Here is a 14702-nt window from a genome sequence, read left to right as displayed (position 1 = left end):
GCGTCTCCTCCTCCTCCTCCTCCTCCTCCTCCTCCTCCTCCTCCTCCTCCTCCTCCTCCTCCTCCTCCTCCTCCTCCTCCTCCTCCTCCTCCTCCTCCTCCTCCTCCACTCTGTTCGCCGGTGCATCACGTTGACCAGGTCAACTTGCAGTGGGAGACGTTATCCCTTGCGGCAGTAGTACCAACGGCTCTCGGTCAAAAAAATCTTCTAATAACGGTCTGTAACCGTTTCTCGGCCCCGAGTCGGGAGTTTCGGGTACGGACACTCCGGGAGTAAAACGAGAGGAATTTGAGGGGGTGGGGGTTATCAATGGTAGGGTGTGAGGTAATTAGGGTGGGACGTCTGTGATGATCGAATCAAAACAAGGGGTAGGGGTGGTGAATCATTTGTATTTTTCCGTATGATTGTTGAGAATAAGGTGGGTTAACTGTGGTAGTAGGGTGGGGTGGGGTATAGATTCATGGGTAGGGGTACCAACAGTGTGGGGTATGGGTGATGGAAATTTGTCAGTTGTTTCGCCATCATGCTAGGTAAGCGGAGAAACGAGGGCATGTGAAGGAGAGGAGAGGCAGGGAGAGACGAATAGGAGGAGGGAAAGAGGAGAAAGAGATGAAGGAAAGCAGGAGGAAAGCAGGAGGAAAGCAGGAGGAAAGGCGGAGAAACAAAGGGAGGGAGGGGAACAGGAGAGGAGAACAACAGGGATGGATAAATGGACGAGTCACAGCGACAGAGTAGAAGTAAGAGCAAAGGAGCGGAAACATGGAGGGAGAATGGGAAGACACTGATCAACAGGGAGAATGAGGGAGACACTCCATAGAGAAGAAGGGACAGGCAGGGGAGTGGCGGGGCGGGGAGGGAGCACATGGAAGCAGGAGGGGCGAGAGAAAGCATTGAATCCATTCAATCTTTCGGTCATTTGAGTTTGCTGGTAACAAATGTGCAGGGGATCTTGGTGAAGTTTTATCCTGCTGCTCGATGAGAAACGAAAAGTTCCCGACTCCGCATGCCAGGAGGTTTGACGGGGCAGCCAAGGGCATGGCGGGGGTGGGCATCACGTTCGAGACGGGAAGGAACGGCTTGAAGGTGACGGGGTGTCACCCTGAGGGGCCAGCAGCAAAGTGCAAGATGATCTTCCCAGGAGACGTCCTGGTGCAGGTAAGGGAGCCCGACGTGCTTCCTGCGTCCCTGTGCTGAGTGCCTTGAAGGTGGACGGGGTGGACGTGTCGCCGATGAGGCTGCAGGAGGTCGGGGCTCTCATCCTGGGGAGCGAGGGGTCCACGGTCTCGCTGGGGTTCTTGCGGGTGAACAGCAGGAGGTGGGAGGAGGCAGGGGATCAGCGCCAGTCCGCCCCGTCGAAGCCTCCCATGATCCCGAAGCTTTGGAAGGAGGGGGAGACCCCCCGCAACGAGTTCGCGGACAAGTTGTCCTCAAGGTGACGTGGCAGGCGTGAGTCTTGGTGGGGGCCCTCTGACAATGGCCCGCCAGTAACTCGAACGACGAGAACAGCAAGTTTGAATTCTTCGAAGTTGTACTGGTTCGTAAGATATTCCAGGTGCTCACCCTCCCAGTATTCCTCCTCTTCTCCCTCCTCTCCGCCTTCCTCCGCCTTCCTTCTCTTGCTCCATGCTTCTCCAGTAACATGCCTGTTTTGCCATCAGCACCTCAGCAGCAAACAACGATAGCGATCATGACTTTAACTCGGCGGCGGGGTCATTTTGATGGCCTTAGCTGCAAGATTGGCCAGTACCTGCTCCAGCGTTAGACCTCGACTCCTCGACTCGTCGCATCTTTCCAATCCGAACGATCCGATCTTGAGAGGAGATTCCACCTAGAGAGCAGAGCAGGACACTCAGCAACCAACAATCTCAACCCCGGAAGGGAGGACCGTGTCTCGGATGTAGCAGATTTTCCCCTCGCTGCAGCAAGGCTCAGCAAAAATTTCATAGCATGTAAATGGAAGAGAAAGAAACTCGACTCCACCTGTTGAGCTCGTAGAAGGAACATCCGTTGGCAAACTTCCCTGCATCGGGTCGGGTCTTCAACCTGGACAGCAAGTCAAAGAATTTTCACACATCTTCGGAGGCATGGGTTCGCACTCGATGTGCCAAGTCAGCCCGCAGCTCCTAACGCCGTCGGAGACCTGTACTTGATATCAGGAACACTAATCTTGTCTTGCTGCTACTCACCCTGTCGACGACAAATACAAAGTCAGGAGGAGCCATTTCCTTGGTCTTGAGCAGAAACTCTGGGGGAAATGTCAGGGAGGAGAACGTTGACAGTGCAGCCCGGCTACCCCTTACTGCGTCCTTCCCTACGAAAGGCTCGGAGTACACCATATCCTGATCGCAAAGTCACCAAAGTGCCTTGCAATGACTGTCGTTTGCCTCGTACACAACATCATCTGCAAAATAGTCCAACGAGATCGAGGGGTAGTCAGGGCGGAACTGAGCCTCGTTCCACAGCCACTGCTCGTCATCACAGTCATCGCGCTGAAAAACATCCTGCCGATCCTCCTTGCCTTGACGAGCTCGTCTGCTCGAGTGTTGGGCCCAGGAAGATTGGTTTGGGAGGCTCGGAGCGTCTGACGAGTCCCAGCACAGGCGAGGCGTGCGGGCATCTGGGACTGACATCGGTCACATGCTATCACCAACAGAAACAAATACAGTACTTGACATGTCTTCCTAGAGAAAGGTAGAATCAAGACTTAACAATCTAGCGAGCCAGAAATACAAGAGTACCATGGATGTGTCCGAAGAAGAGATTTCATTAGATTCCCTTCAAAGAAACTGGATTACTCACTATTTGCATTTGGAGGTATCTACCTCCAGGTGCAAAAGCCTCGGATTCAAGAACGAGACCCAGCAGACCCAGCAGAAAGACATTCTGCAAAGTTCATCAAATCAACAACTTTGTGAGTGTTTTTATCTTGTCGGGGAAGATGTTTCAGTCCTATTGTTGATCCCTGTATCCCGACATTGACTATTCACTGTTGCTCTTTGTCAGCAGCCTTGTCTTCGAGTTTGAGTCCTTGCTGACTCTACTCGTAGCATGGTTGCTTTAACTTTGATATTCTATGGTCTAGTTTTTTCATCATCCTCCCTGCCGCCCTCTCCTCGATACTAACGAACCATCGTCCTCAATGTAATCCTGCTGCTCCTGCTCCTGCTCCTGCTCCTGCTCCTGCTCCTGCTCCTGCTCCTACTCCTGCTCCTGCTCCTGCTCCTGCTCCTGTGGCAGTCGTCACGACTCACCTTCGCCATTCCTTATATGTTTTATACCCCGGGGCGGATCAAACCCGGCCGGGGCTGCCGGGCCGCATCAACTCGGGCCGACCCGGATCCGAGTCGGCCGCCGCCGCCCGGGCCGGCAAGTTCACGGTTGCCGCACTCAGCAGACCGGACAGTTGCGGTCCGGCGTCATAGTACGGTACTACCGTACTGAGGCGGCCGAGCGGAGGCTGTCACGGTGGGCGCAGCCATGGCTGAATAAATCTTTACTCCACGGTCACAATCTACATGTGGGGCTTTACTATGATGATACGGGGGAATACACAGACTCTGCTTAAGAAGACTCGACTGACGGACTTCATTCAGTTCATCGCTTGCCCTTGGTTTTGCTCTTACCCTGCAAAAATTGGATATGCAAAACTTGAAGGAAGAAGCTGGGAGCCGCACCTTGGAGTACTTCATTTCCATGGCACCTATCATGCCATCGAAGGCAGATTCTCTCTCGCGCCTCTTCGCCTAGACCACAGATCACAGGCAGACACGGGCATGGTCAACGTACCAAGATGAGCGCAGCAAGATCGTCCATCGAGTTTCTTTTCTTGGACTCCAACTCATCCTTCGCCTCTTCCCAACCTTCCTCGGGAGCTCTTTCGCTCTTGATCTTCTTCACCTAGGGAACCATAAAGTCAGAAGCACAGCACAGAGAGAATCTTTGAAATGACTTCTTCTTCGGAGTATTGCTTGGGTTTGAACTTCTTGTAAGCTGCTGTCTCCTGGTCCACAATTCAACCTTCGATCAACCCAAATATTATCCTCTCACCTCCAGTTCTCCTTTCTGAATCATCTCATCTATGATCTGATTCAAATCATTTCAATGTCACTGCTCGGTCTTCTTTTTGCCAAGCAATGCTGCATCGCCATGTTTGATAATTTCACCGTTTTGATCCTCCAGCAATCTTCTTCCTCGCAGAATGGAATGTAATCACACACCTTGATTGATTGAAATCGTCATTCGGATCGAAAGAGAAAACTCCAATCACTCACCCGTGACATGTTACCAGCCTTCTTTTTGTAGAATCTGCGCAAGATTCATCACGATCGAAATATGCCAAACAATATGAAAGTTACGCTGCAACGTCTTGTTTCTCTTCCTCGCTTCCAGGGTACTTCTTCTCCCAAGACTGCACATATGAATGAACACAGTTGAGGTATCTTCGAATGAATCACCTGATACTCTTCTTCGGTAACAGGTTGGTAAATTGCCCGATAGTATTCGTAAAGCTCTATGTTTCGAAGTGAATACACGTCCGGCAAATCGTACATCTGTACCGGCAAAGGACTTTCCTTGGAGTCCATCAAAGCAGCCATCTCCCGGAACGACGCCTGTCTCTGCACATGATCTTAGCTTTATGCGGTTGGAACCAAACTTGCTGTTGTCCGGTACCATCGTATACTTTTCTCTTTTCCTCGTCTAGCAAAATTTCCTTCACTTTTTGCAGCTGTTGGAACTTCTCTTTAGCTACAAGACTGTTAACTCCATCAAGGCAAGGACTTCATTCCATACCCTCTGGATCGTCAGGTCGCTTGTCAGGATGACATTCGATGGCGAGTTTGTGATATGCCTGGAAACCCCAAACTCATCCTTGAGGTCTAGTGGCAGGGACGGAGCACTCACCTTCTTGATCTCGGACATGGAGGCATCCTTGCTAACCTACATCTCACACTTCACAAGCACGCTCGCCTTCATTGTCAATCATGCATACGTTGAGCAGGTCGTAGAGCGTCTTCTCACTCTGTCAAGAACAGTGAGCTTCAGTGCGATGGTCGTGTCGGTTGCCAACCTGAGAGCTTGCGGCAGCCTCGTGCTCAGCTTCATCAGAGTTTGCAGCAGCTCTGCCCTTCCTGCGTACCGATGAGAAGGCGCACGTCGAGAGATCGCTGCCGCAACAAACCTTGACTTCTTACCAACCATGTCCAACTTCCCCCTGCAGCAGAGTGCTCTGTCAGCCTCGAGCTTTCCTCCCAACACTGATGGGCACAAGATTGGACCAACATAACTGATCTCCAGGACGAGACTCCTCTCCTCTCCCTTTCACTTGACATCAGGCTACTACGCCTTCCCTCCCCCCCCGTCACTGCTGCCTCGTTCCCTGCCGCTCTCGCATTGGTGATCGCGGTGCGAACCGCGTTTGAAATTTCCCGCCAGCCGGAACTCGTCCGAGCGATTTTGAGGCCCGGTGTGTGACTTTACTCAAAGTTAAGTGAAATCCTTCAACTGCGAACTAAGTTCCCGGCGGGGCCGGGTGACGGCCCGGAGCCTGGTAGCCCGGAGCGACTCGAGGCACCTGGTAGGCCTGGCCAAGTGGCCCCGGCGGTTTGCTCTTACCCTGCAGAAATTGATTGGATGTGCAAAAAGGAAGAAGCTGGGAGCCGCACCTTGGAGTACTTCATGTTCAATAATAGCGTCTCTTCGCCTAGACCACAGATCACAGGCAGACACGGGCATGGTCAACGTACCAAGATGAGCGCAGCAAGATCGTCCATTGAGTTTCTTTTCTTGGACTCCAACTCATCCTTCGCCTCTTCCCAACCTTCCTCGGGAGCTCTTTCGCTCTTGATCTTCTTCACTTAGGGAACCCCAAAGTCAGAAGCACAGCACGGAGAGGATCTTTGAAATGACTTCTTCTTCGGGGTATTGCTTGGGTTTGAACTTCTTGTAAGCTGCTGTCTCCTGGTCCACAATTCAACCTTCGATCAACCCAAATATTATCCTCTCACCTCCAGTTCTCCTTTCTGAATCATCTCATCTATGATCTGATTCAAATCATTTCAATGTCACTGCTCGGTCTTCTTTTTGCCAAGCAATGCTGCATCGCCATGTTTGATAATTTCACCGTTTTGATCCTCCAGCAATCTTCTTCCTCGCAGAATGGAATGTAAGCACATACCTTGATTGATTGAAATCGTCATTCGGATCGAAAGAGAAAACTCCAATCACTCACCCGTGACATGTTACCAGCCTTCTTTTTGTAGAATCTGCGCAAGATTCATCACGATCGAAATATGCCAAACAATATGAAAGTTACGCTGCAACGTCTTGTTTCTCTTCCTCGCTTCCAGGGTACTTCTTCTCCCAAGACTGCACATATGTATCAATACAGTTGAGGTATCTTCGAATGAATCACCTGATAATCTTCTTCGGTAACAGGTTGGTAAATTGCCCGATAGTATTCGTAAAGCTCTATGTTTCGAAGTGAATACACGTCCGGCAAATCGTACATCTGTACCGGCAAAGGACTTTCCTTGGAGTCCATCAAAGCAGCCATCTTCCGGAACGACGCCTGTCTCTGCACATGATCTTAGCTTTATGCGGTTGGAACCAAACTTGCTGTTGTCCGGTACCATCGTATACTTTTCTCTTTTCCTCGTCTAGCAAAATTTCCTTCACTTTTTGCAGCTGTTGGAACTTCTCTTTAGCTACAAGACTGTTAAACTCCATCAAGGCAAGGACTTCATTCCATACCCTCTGGATCGTCAGGTCGCTTGTCAGGATGACATTCGATGGCGAGTTTGTGATATGCCTGGAAACCCCAAACTCATCGTTGAGGTCTAGCGGCAGAGACGGAGCACTCACCTTCTTGATCTCGGACATGGAGGCATCCTTGCTAACCTACATCTCACACTTCACAAGCACGCTCGCCTTCATTGTCAATCATGCATACGTTGAGCAGGTCGTAGAGCGTCTTCTCACTCTGTCAAGAACAGTGAGCTTCAGTGCGAGGGTCGTGTCGGTTGCCAACCTGAGAGCTTGCGGCAGCCTCGTGCTCAGCTTCATCAGAGTTTGCAGCAGCTCTGCCCTTCCTGCGTACCTATGAGAAGGCGCACGTCGAGAGATCGCTGCCGCAACAAACCTTGACTTCTTACCAACCATGTCCAACTTCCCCCTGCAACAGAGTGCTCTGTCAGCCTCGAGCTTTCCCCCCAACACTGATGGACACAAGATTGGACCAACATAACTGATCTCCAGGACGAGACTCCTCTCCTCTCCCTTCCACTTGACATCAGGCTACTATGCCTTCCCTCCCCCCCCGTCATTGCTACCTCGTTCCCTGCCGCCCTCGCTTGGTGATCGCAGAGCGCTTGGAAAATATTTTAGATGATGCATGAATTCTTTGCTAGTCGCTGGGAATTGCTGGGAGAGATTTTGTTGTCATGTTCAGAATTTTTCGCTATAGCACTGAAATCTGCTGGGAATTGCTGAAATTGATGTTGATTAGTTAGGTCCGGCCGGGGTTTTATTGTTATGTTCAGTCAACACTCCAACGGCACAATCCGTGCCAGCCGTTACCATCAAGCTGACTGCCGTCCTCCATCGTCACACTTCTGTTGTTGATCACCTTTACTCTCTGGCACGCCGGGTTTGACGGGTAGGCAATCTTTCCCTTCAGCTTCTCTTCCGTAGGACGACAGCCGGAGGAAGCAGGCAAGATTTCATCGACCCGCTTTACCGAGGACAACCAATGATCAGCCCACAGTACATCCCACACCCCCACCACCCCCTCCTCAACCTGCAAACTTTTTCCCTGAGGACCCTGGTGCGGATTTCGGCGCGGCATCACTCTTTCGTAACCTGTGTCCACAAGACATGCCTTGTGTGGGACAAAGCCCTCCCTCTCTTTGCTCAGCAGGGCCCTCACAAGCTTCCGGAACTGCTTGCTCGCAATCCCTCTATTACCACGACCAAACACTTCAATCGCCAGACGATTGATAAAAGGAAGAGTGCGCTACAATTTACGCCAGACCTGCTGGGAGGTGAGCTACCGTATCTAACATTTCCCCCAAGGGAGATAGGAGACCTTGTTGAAATTAGAAGAGCGTGTTTCTCTTGAACAAGATGGCCAAGCGCAGGGAAATAGAGGCGGTCCGCATGATGCCACGCAGCAGTCAAGAATAGGATCTGCTGGGATGGGGCGAGCTACATGACAGCGGGCACAGCAAGGTAAGCGCCAACAACCGAATCGTCAAGGAGACGACTTAGTATTAGTGAAGGGGTACAGTCCCCTCGCCTGCATAATGTGGGACATCTGGCAGTGTGTTTCTCATCCCAGCCCAGCGAGGGTGCTCACGGCTCAATCCCTCCTGCAGTTTTTCCTCGGTTCCGCAGTATTCAGGCTAACCTTTCCAAGTGTCAGCAATCCTTGTTGGCAGATCACTCCATCTACTCTACTCAACTTCGAGTACCAGGCCATCCGGTTGATGAACTTCTGTCTCAGTTTACCGACACTCAATTAGGGAAAGTACAAACCTTGGGATCTTTGAGCAGCAGCCCATAAGCTTGGTCAGTGGCTGCAGCTGACAAGTTTCTTCATGGACTTCCGATTGACCTCCTGCCGCACTGTGATTAATGCCAACATCTCCTCCGTCATCCTGGGGGGACCACACACATGGCAACCTGCAGGCACCGCAGCCCGTTTGATGCGCATGAGAAGTGCAATGCCGTCCTCAGTACCCTCATCAAAGATTCAGGTGTGAGATGCCGCGTCCACGTGCAAGGCGTTCCCGGCACTGACCAGGCAAAAAACGTTTCCCAACATGGCCCTGAAGATCGTAGGGGATTTTGGGATACCGGGTAACGCATCTGCTCAGCACGTCCAGCCAAAGGCCTTTCTTCCCATCATCGCCAGCCGCTGAGCACTGATGGACTCCTGCAGGATGATGCCGGTTGCGCTTTCTTTGGTGGCTGGCGGGTCGCTTGGCGAACAAGGAAACGGCAGCGCTGGATGGTCTCTCGGCCTCGCCGTCTCAGGTGATCCTGAGATCCTGAGAGGGCGAGGAGGCTTCAGTCAGTTTGCTTTGACCAGAGAGTGGCAAGACTCTCGCAAGGCTCTCCGACCAAAAGACAGTGAGCACCAACCCTATCCGGTCACTCTCCGAGGCTCAATGTACGGTGCCCGGTGACGATCTGCCACCCTGGCACGTCATCAGCACGGTTGACGGCCCTGCCAGGGCAGTCTTAACACCCGGTGCCGTGCATCTCGGGTGCCAGTGGGCCCGGCGGCGCACGGCAGTGTGTCAGCCTCAGAGCAAATGCCCTAGCTGGCAAGCGTCAAGGAACGATATAATTTGCCCCCGACACCCCCTAGGGGAACAATTATGTGCTCCGTGATGACGGCCAGATCCGATTCACAATCCCCAACTTCTCTCAAAGAATTTCGATTTTACAGGAAGCCAATTCAAATCTCTGGCCCCGGATATGTGCACGGCTCGTGGTCGTGACTTCCAGGTTTAACTGTCGCGTGACCTGCTGACTGTCATCGGCCCTGCATGTGGAGGCTTTATTTGATATCGGGGCTGACGACCATGAATGGGGAGCAAGCGATGAAAGCTACCCAGAGGCTCCGCTAGTTCCCGACCAACCCTGTAGACAGAAGCGAGTGCACGAGTGACAGTAGACAAGAACTTCTCTACAAACCAAATCCGAGACAGAAAACTTGCAGCTCGTTACACAAGCAGCAAAGGTTATCACGATGACCACAAACCCTGTTCCCTCCTGCTCCGTCCGAGCCAGAGTCCACCATCGCCCCCCCGTCACCGTCCAGCTCACCCTCGACTCCCTGAGCCCCTACTTCCACATGAGGCAGGAAGACGCCGCCTACTCCCTGGTAAGCCACTCCTTGTCCTGCCTGCTGGGGGCGATGGTGGATGCGGTGACGACGATGGCAGGGGATGTCGCTGACGAGCTTGAAGACGTGCTGCCGGAAGCTGGGCCTTGCTCGCTGGCCTACTGCACAAGAGCAGCTTGTTGTTTCAGAACCTCTCAAAGGAGGGGAGGGCGGAGGGCGGGAATCGGCTGCAGTCTTGACTGCAGCAGGGAGCCATGAGGAAGGAGACACGAGGATCAGCAGAGAGAAGAGAATATTCGCAGAACATGTCGAGACAGAGGTAGAGACAGGGCAGCGGTTGGAAGGCAGTTGGGAGGAGGGAGAGGGATGGGAGCCTCTTGAGAGGAGCTGGATAGCATGGTACATGACGAGAGACGAGGAGAATCTCTCTGACCTCGAGGGTGCTCACTAGTGTAGAAACCAAAGCCTGTTGCTGCTGCATGCTCAGATACGATTAAACCCATGGGATTGAAAATTGCACCCATCACCTTCTTAAATTCTTCAGCTTCTCACCGATGATGTCTCACAGAAGTCACTTGAACTCATGGGGTTTAAACTTGCCCTGTACTGCTCCTTTGCACCATTCACTTATTGTATGACTGCAGGCTGAGCAGATTGTCTGACTCAGTGTCATACAAACAGCCACTTGATGCTCGCATGTTGCAACAACTAGACGGGGTCTGAAGACCCAGTCCTGCTCAGAGTTGCCCAGAAAGAAAGAGAATCTGTGCGAAATGGTAAAGAGTATTTTATCAATCATACCGGTTTCTGTATTCTTAGTCGGCAATGAATACGCATGTTTCAATCCTTAAAAACAAAGTTAATGCTATCCCGTCTCTATCAGAGCCCTAGCAAAGCGAGCTCAACTCAGATTGGACCTACACAAGGTAAGGGACAGACAAGGCTAGGCTTAGCCTTGATCGTTAACAAAGTCAGGGGAAGGACTCTCAAAGGACTGTAAGCATGTAACGGCTAGATGTGCTCTAGAGGATGATCCCTGCTGGCCGAGACTCGACATCACTACACTACACCTCTATGTGTGATCCAGCAGAGGTGCCTTGAGCTTTCGCTCTGGACGTCTGCAACCCGTAAAGCTTCGGAGTGTGACACGCTTCGGTAGCGACAGTGTTGGTGTTGTAGTGAGTCTTGTGATGTGTGTTGTCTTCCCCCCTCTCCACTGTTCTGGATGAGCCTTGCGGGACAACGACAACACTGACATGGCTGCCTGGAGGCAGTCGTTCAAGACACAACGAGGAAATCATGGAAGGAAGTCTTGTAGGACGTGCATGACATAGCATATGACGCGGCATTCCCCTAGCAGGTGGCCTCCAAGCGGCGGCTGGGAGCCCTGATGGAATGTCGAAACAGAAACCTCCAACTTCTGAGCGCTGGGATCAAGGTTCGATCCCTTACACACGCCGTGCCATAGGATGGCTACGTTCAACGTGGTCCCAGGAGTTGTGAAAGACATGCTGAAGCAGGGCCTCACATGAACATTTGGCCGCGACGATACCGCCGCCAAGATTGAAGCGGAGGTCAAAGAGACTTCGATTCACAGCTGTCCAACGAGATCGCGTTCTCCGGCGCATGGAGATCGCAGGACAGTCGCCACATGTGATGCGATCTCATGACAAGCATGTTTACGTGCACCCTGGAGCTCTCCCAGGTCAGCAAAGAGCATTGACTCGAGGGATTCTTTGACAGAATCCTCGATATTGGACATAACAAGGATGTCATGACCATGTGGCAACCGTGTTTCAGTTGCTACTTGAAGTTCTCAAGACACGGCAGAGGCCACTGGCACTGACTCTGTGTGTAACCATTTGTCGCAGCGTGCCTTGCGAGGCGCTGCTGTGGAACGTCATGATATGGAAGTCATGGGGGACTTCATTCAAGCGAATTCGTCGTTCTGGGAGTCGTGCTTGCGATGTCCTAAGGTTGCAGACTAGCAGAAGCAGAGAGCAGAGTCTGAAAAGACTCGTGAGCAAGAGTCAGATGACAAGCATCGTCAGTAAGTTGAAAGCCAAGTCTTCTGAGAGAGTAATCTCCAAGAAGGCAGCAGCTGGAGCGTATCAGAGCCCTAGCACAGCGAGCTCAACTCAGATTGGACCTACCCAAGGTAAGGGACAGACAAGGCTAGGCTTAGCCTTGATCGTTAACAAAGTCATGCGAAGGACTCTCAAAGGACTGTAAGCATGTAACGGCTAGATGTACGCTGATCTAGAATCGCTAGTAAACTCGACCAACTCGAGATTGCACACGATATGACAGTCGTCCTTGCTTGATGTCTGTCCAGCCGCCATGGGTGTCAGAACTAGTCTAACCTCCCAATGCAAAAGTTGAACGGCTGATGATGAGGTCAGAAACTTGACTGGCCTTTGAGCAGTGAAGTACTTCTACCGAAGGTCTTAGGGAGTTTCGCTGAGCAGCGCGGGTGACTGTCTGCCGCCTTTCAATTTCTGATGTTCTCGGCAAAGTCCGACCGGGCCACCGGATCATCGGAATTGCTGAACTCCAAAGGCCCCAAGACTGCGGCCCCTCGGGTGATGTAACTGCCAGCCATAACTGATTCTTGCGACTGAGAGTGCGCCATGAGCCACCAGGTGCTGACGGAGGCCGCGAGATTCAGTCGAGATAGCGTTGCCCCGTGACTTGTTCGACCTTTTTAAGAAGTTTTATTCGGGAGAATTTGAGTTAGCGATTGCACGCAACTCAGTTTGACGCCGTTTGCTTCACCGCACTGACCTCGCACCTTCCTCGCATACCAGCACACTGCCTCCATGACCTCTCCTCCCCTCCCCTCCTGCTCCGTCCGAGCCAGAATCCACCATCGCCCCCCCGTCACCGTCCAGCTCACCCTCGACTCCCTGAGCCCCTACTTCCACATGAGGCAGGAAGACGCCGCCTGCTCCCTGGTAAGCCCCTCCTTGTCCTGTCTGCTGGGGGCGATGGAGGACGCGGTGACGACGATGGCAGGGGATGTCGCTGACGAGCTTGAAGACGTGCTGCCGGAAGCTGGGCCTTGCTCGCTGGCCGTACATGCGAGGCGGAACAGACAGGCAGGCAGCATCAAGCGAGTCGGATGTGTCAGGAGGGGAGGAGGGATCGGCTTCGGTCCTGCCGAGTCTTTCAGACTTGAATAAGGGAGAGGAGGGAGAGGGAGAGGAGGGTGAGCGAGAGCGAGGGCGAGAGGGAGAGGAGGGAGAGGGAGAGGGATGGGAGGGAGAGGGATGGGAGCCTCTTGAGAGGAGCTGGATAGCATGGTACGTGCAGGAGGACCAGGAGAACGAGGAGGACAGAGACGAGGAATCTGAGAATTGGGCGTACAAATGAAACGTGCTGGCAACACAAGATGAAAAGTTTTAGCAACACACTCTCTACAAGCATGATTCTCTGTAGAGTTGAAAGAAGAAGAAAAAACAATGGAAGTGATGTTTGTGTTGTTTCTCTGCAAGAACAGTTGCTTTGGCAACGTTATGAACACAACAAACCGGTTAAAGTGAGATCATCAAAACTCGCCTGAGATCTGACGGACCATCAGTTCCATTCTCAGTGAGGGTCCGTGAGTCCAGGGGCCAGCAGTAATGCCTCGTAGATCGGGGTTCGCCACTCAGGCACGTCCTCCCGGTGATCGATTGTTGAAACAACGAAGTCCAGGCAACACGCTCTACCTCGTACCGATCTTTAACTTAACTTTGAGTAAAAGACTTGCAGCGTCGAGTCTGGCTCGGAGCTTGTGACTTCCGATCATCACATCGCGGCACCTACCCATCGGAGCCTATCGGGTCTCCCCTCATGTCTCGCGGCCGTGACGGTTCACCGAGCCCGGCGGCGGCCGCGAGATTCAAGCGAGATCGTCTGACGGGTACAGTTTGGTACTGTAGTAACCCACACATCGGCTCTCAGTACCCCACCCCCCACACGTCCATGGGCTGAGCGAAACGTTGCAGCAATGGAGGCAAACCTGTACACCCACCCCCTCCTTTGACCTCTCATCACTGGGGAACAGGGTAGGTCCGATAATACATCCATCCACCCCGACCCTCACTTGCGTCGTTACGGCAGTGACGTGTTCGCTTAGTCACACACCCCCACCCCCTCACAGCCAACGAGAACATGGGGAATACACGGGTTGTAAGGCATCCAGTCAGCGATCCTAAGTAAGTGTCACGTAGTAAGAAGCTTTACCCGCAGCCTGAAGTAGTCCATGCTGTTCCGTTTTGACGCCGTTTGCTTCACCGCACTGACCTCGCACCTTCCTCGCATACCAGCACACTGCCTCCATGACCTCTCCTCCCCTCCCCTCCTGCTCCGTCAGAGCCAGATCTCTTAACCACGCTCCCGTCACCGTCCAGCTCACCCTCGACTCCCTGAGCCCCTACTTCCACATGAGGCAGGAAGACGCCGCCTGCTCCCTGGTAAGCTCCTCCTTGTCCTGTCTGCTGGGGGCGATGGAGGACGCGGTGACGACGATGGCAGGGGATGTCGCTGACGAGCTTGAAGACGTGCTGCCGGAAGCTGGGCCTTGCTCGCTGGCCGTACACGCGAGGCTTTTCGGACCTTACAGCTGCACCAGCGATGGGGTTAGCATCAGGAGGAGACGGGGGCAGGGGGCAGGGGTGGGGTTGGAGGGTGTCGGGGCACATGGTTAGAAGTGGGGCATGGGGAGACAAGGGAGAGGGATGGGAGCCTCTTGAGAGGAGCTGGATAGCATGGTACATGCAGGAGGAGGAGGAGGAGGAGGAGGAGGAGGAGGAGGAGGAGGAGGAGGAGGAGGAGGAGGAGGAGGAGGAGGAGGAGACGAAGGGGAGGT

The 14702-nt window shown here is 52.9% G+C and overlaps 3 protein-coding genes across 3 annotated transcripts; 1 reads left to right on the top strand and 2 right to left on the bottom strand.

Annotated features, from left to right (window-relative positions):
* Positions 1–1510: 1510 nt before the first annotated feature.
* GUITHDRAFT_151421 (hypothetical protein) lies at positions 1511–2885 on the bottom strand. The gene is made up of 13 exons (XM_005836570.1): positions 2823–2885; positions 2739–2775; positions 2674–2681; positions 2519–2628; positions 2385–2465; positions 2294–2339; positions 2187–2245; positions 2097–2140; positions 1981–2043; positions 1886–1916; positions 1793–1828; positions 1693–1747; positions 1511–1643 (listed from the first exon to the last, which is right to left on the bottom strand). Exons 4-12 carry the CDS (start codon positions 2615–2617, stop codon positions 1694–1696), a joined length of 513 nt encoding a protein of 170 aa, XP_005836627.1. The 5' UTR covers positions 2618–2628; positions 2674–2681; positions 2739–2775; positions 2823–2885; the 3' UTR covers positions 1511–1643; position 1693.
* Positions 2886–3958: 1073 nt separating this feature from the next.
* On the bottom strand, positions 3959–7173 carry GUITHDRAFT_151420 (hypothetical protein; the record flags this gene model as incomplete). The annotated part of the gene is made up of 13 exons (XM_005836569.1): positions 7139–7173; positions 7028–7088; positions 6950–6979; positions 6862–6897; positions 6751–6808; positions 6630–6704; positions 4557–4616; positions 4455–4510; positions 4356–4408; positions 4270–4305; positions 4164–4215; positions 4036–4083; positions 3959–3995 (listed from the first exon to the last, which is right to left on the bottom strand). Coding segments are annotated over exons 1-12 (548 nt in total), but the record flags the coding sequence as incomplete, so codon positions are not given.
* A 4303-nt stretch (positions 7174–11476) lies between these two features.
* Positions 11477–12174, top strand: GUITHDRAFT_104606 (hypothetical protein; the record flags this gene model as incomplete). The annotated part of the gene is made up of 4 exons (XM_005836568.1): positions 11477–11555; positions 11681–11826; positions 11885–12078; positions 12123–12174. 4 exons carry the CDS (start codon positions 11477–11479, stop codon positions 12172–12174), a joined length of 471 nt encoding a protein of 156 aa, XP_005836625.1.
* Between the last annotated feature and the right edge of the window lie 2528 nt (positions 12175–14702).

The sequence above is a fragment of the Guillardia theta genome (genome assembly GCF_000315625.1).
Source record: "Guillardia theta CCMP2712 unplaced genomic scaffold GUITHscaffold_17, whole genome shotgun sequence".
NCBI lineage: Eukaryota > Cryptophyceae > Pyrenomonadales > Geminigeraceae > Guillardia > Guillardia theta.
This window is presented reverse-complemented; position numbering and strand designations above follow the sequence as displayed.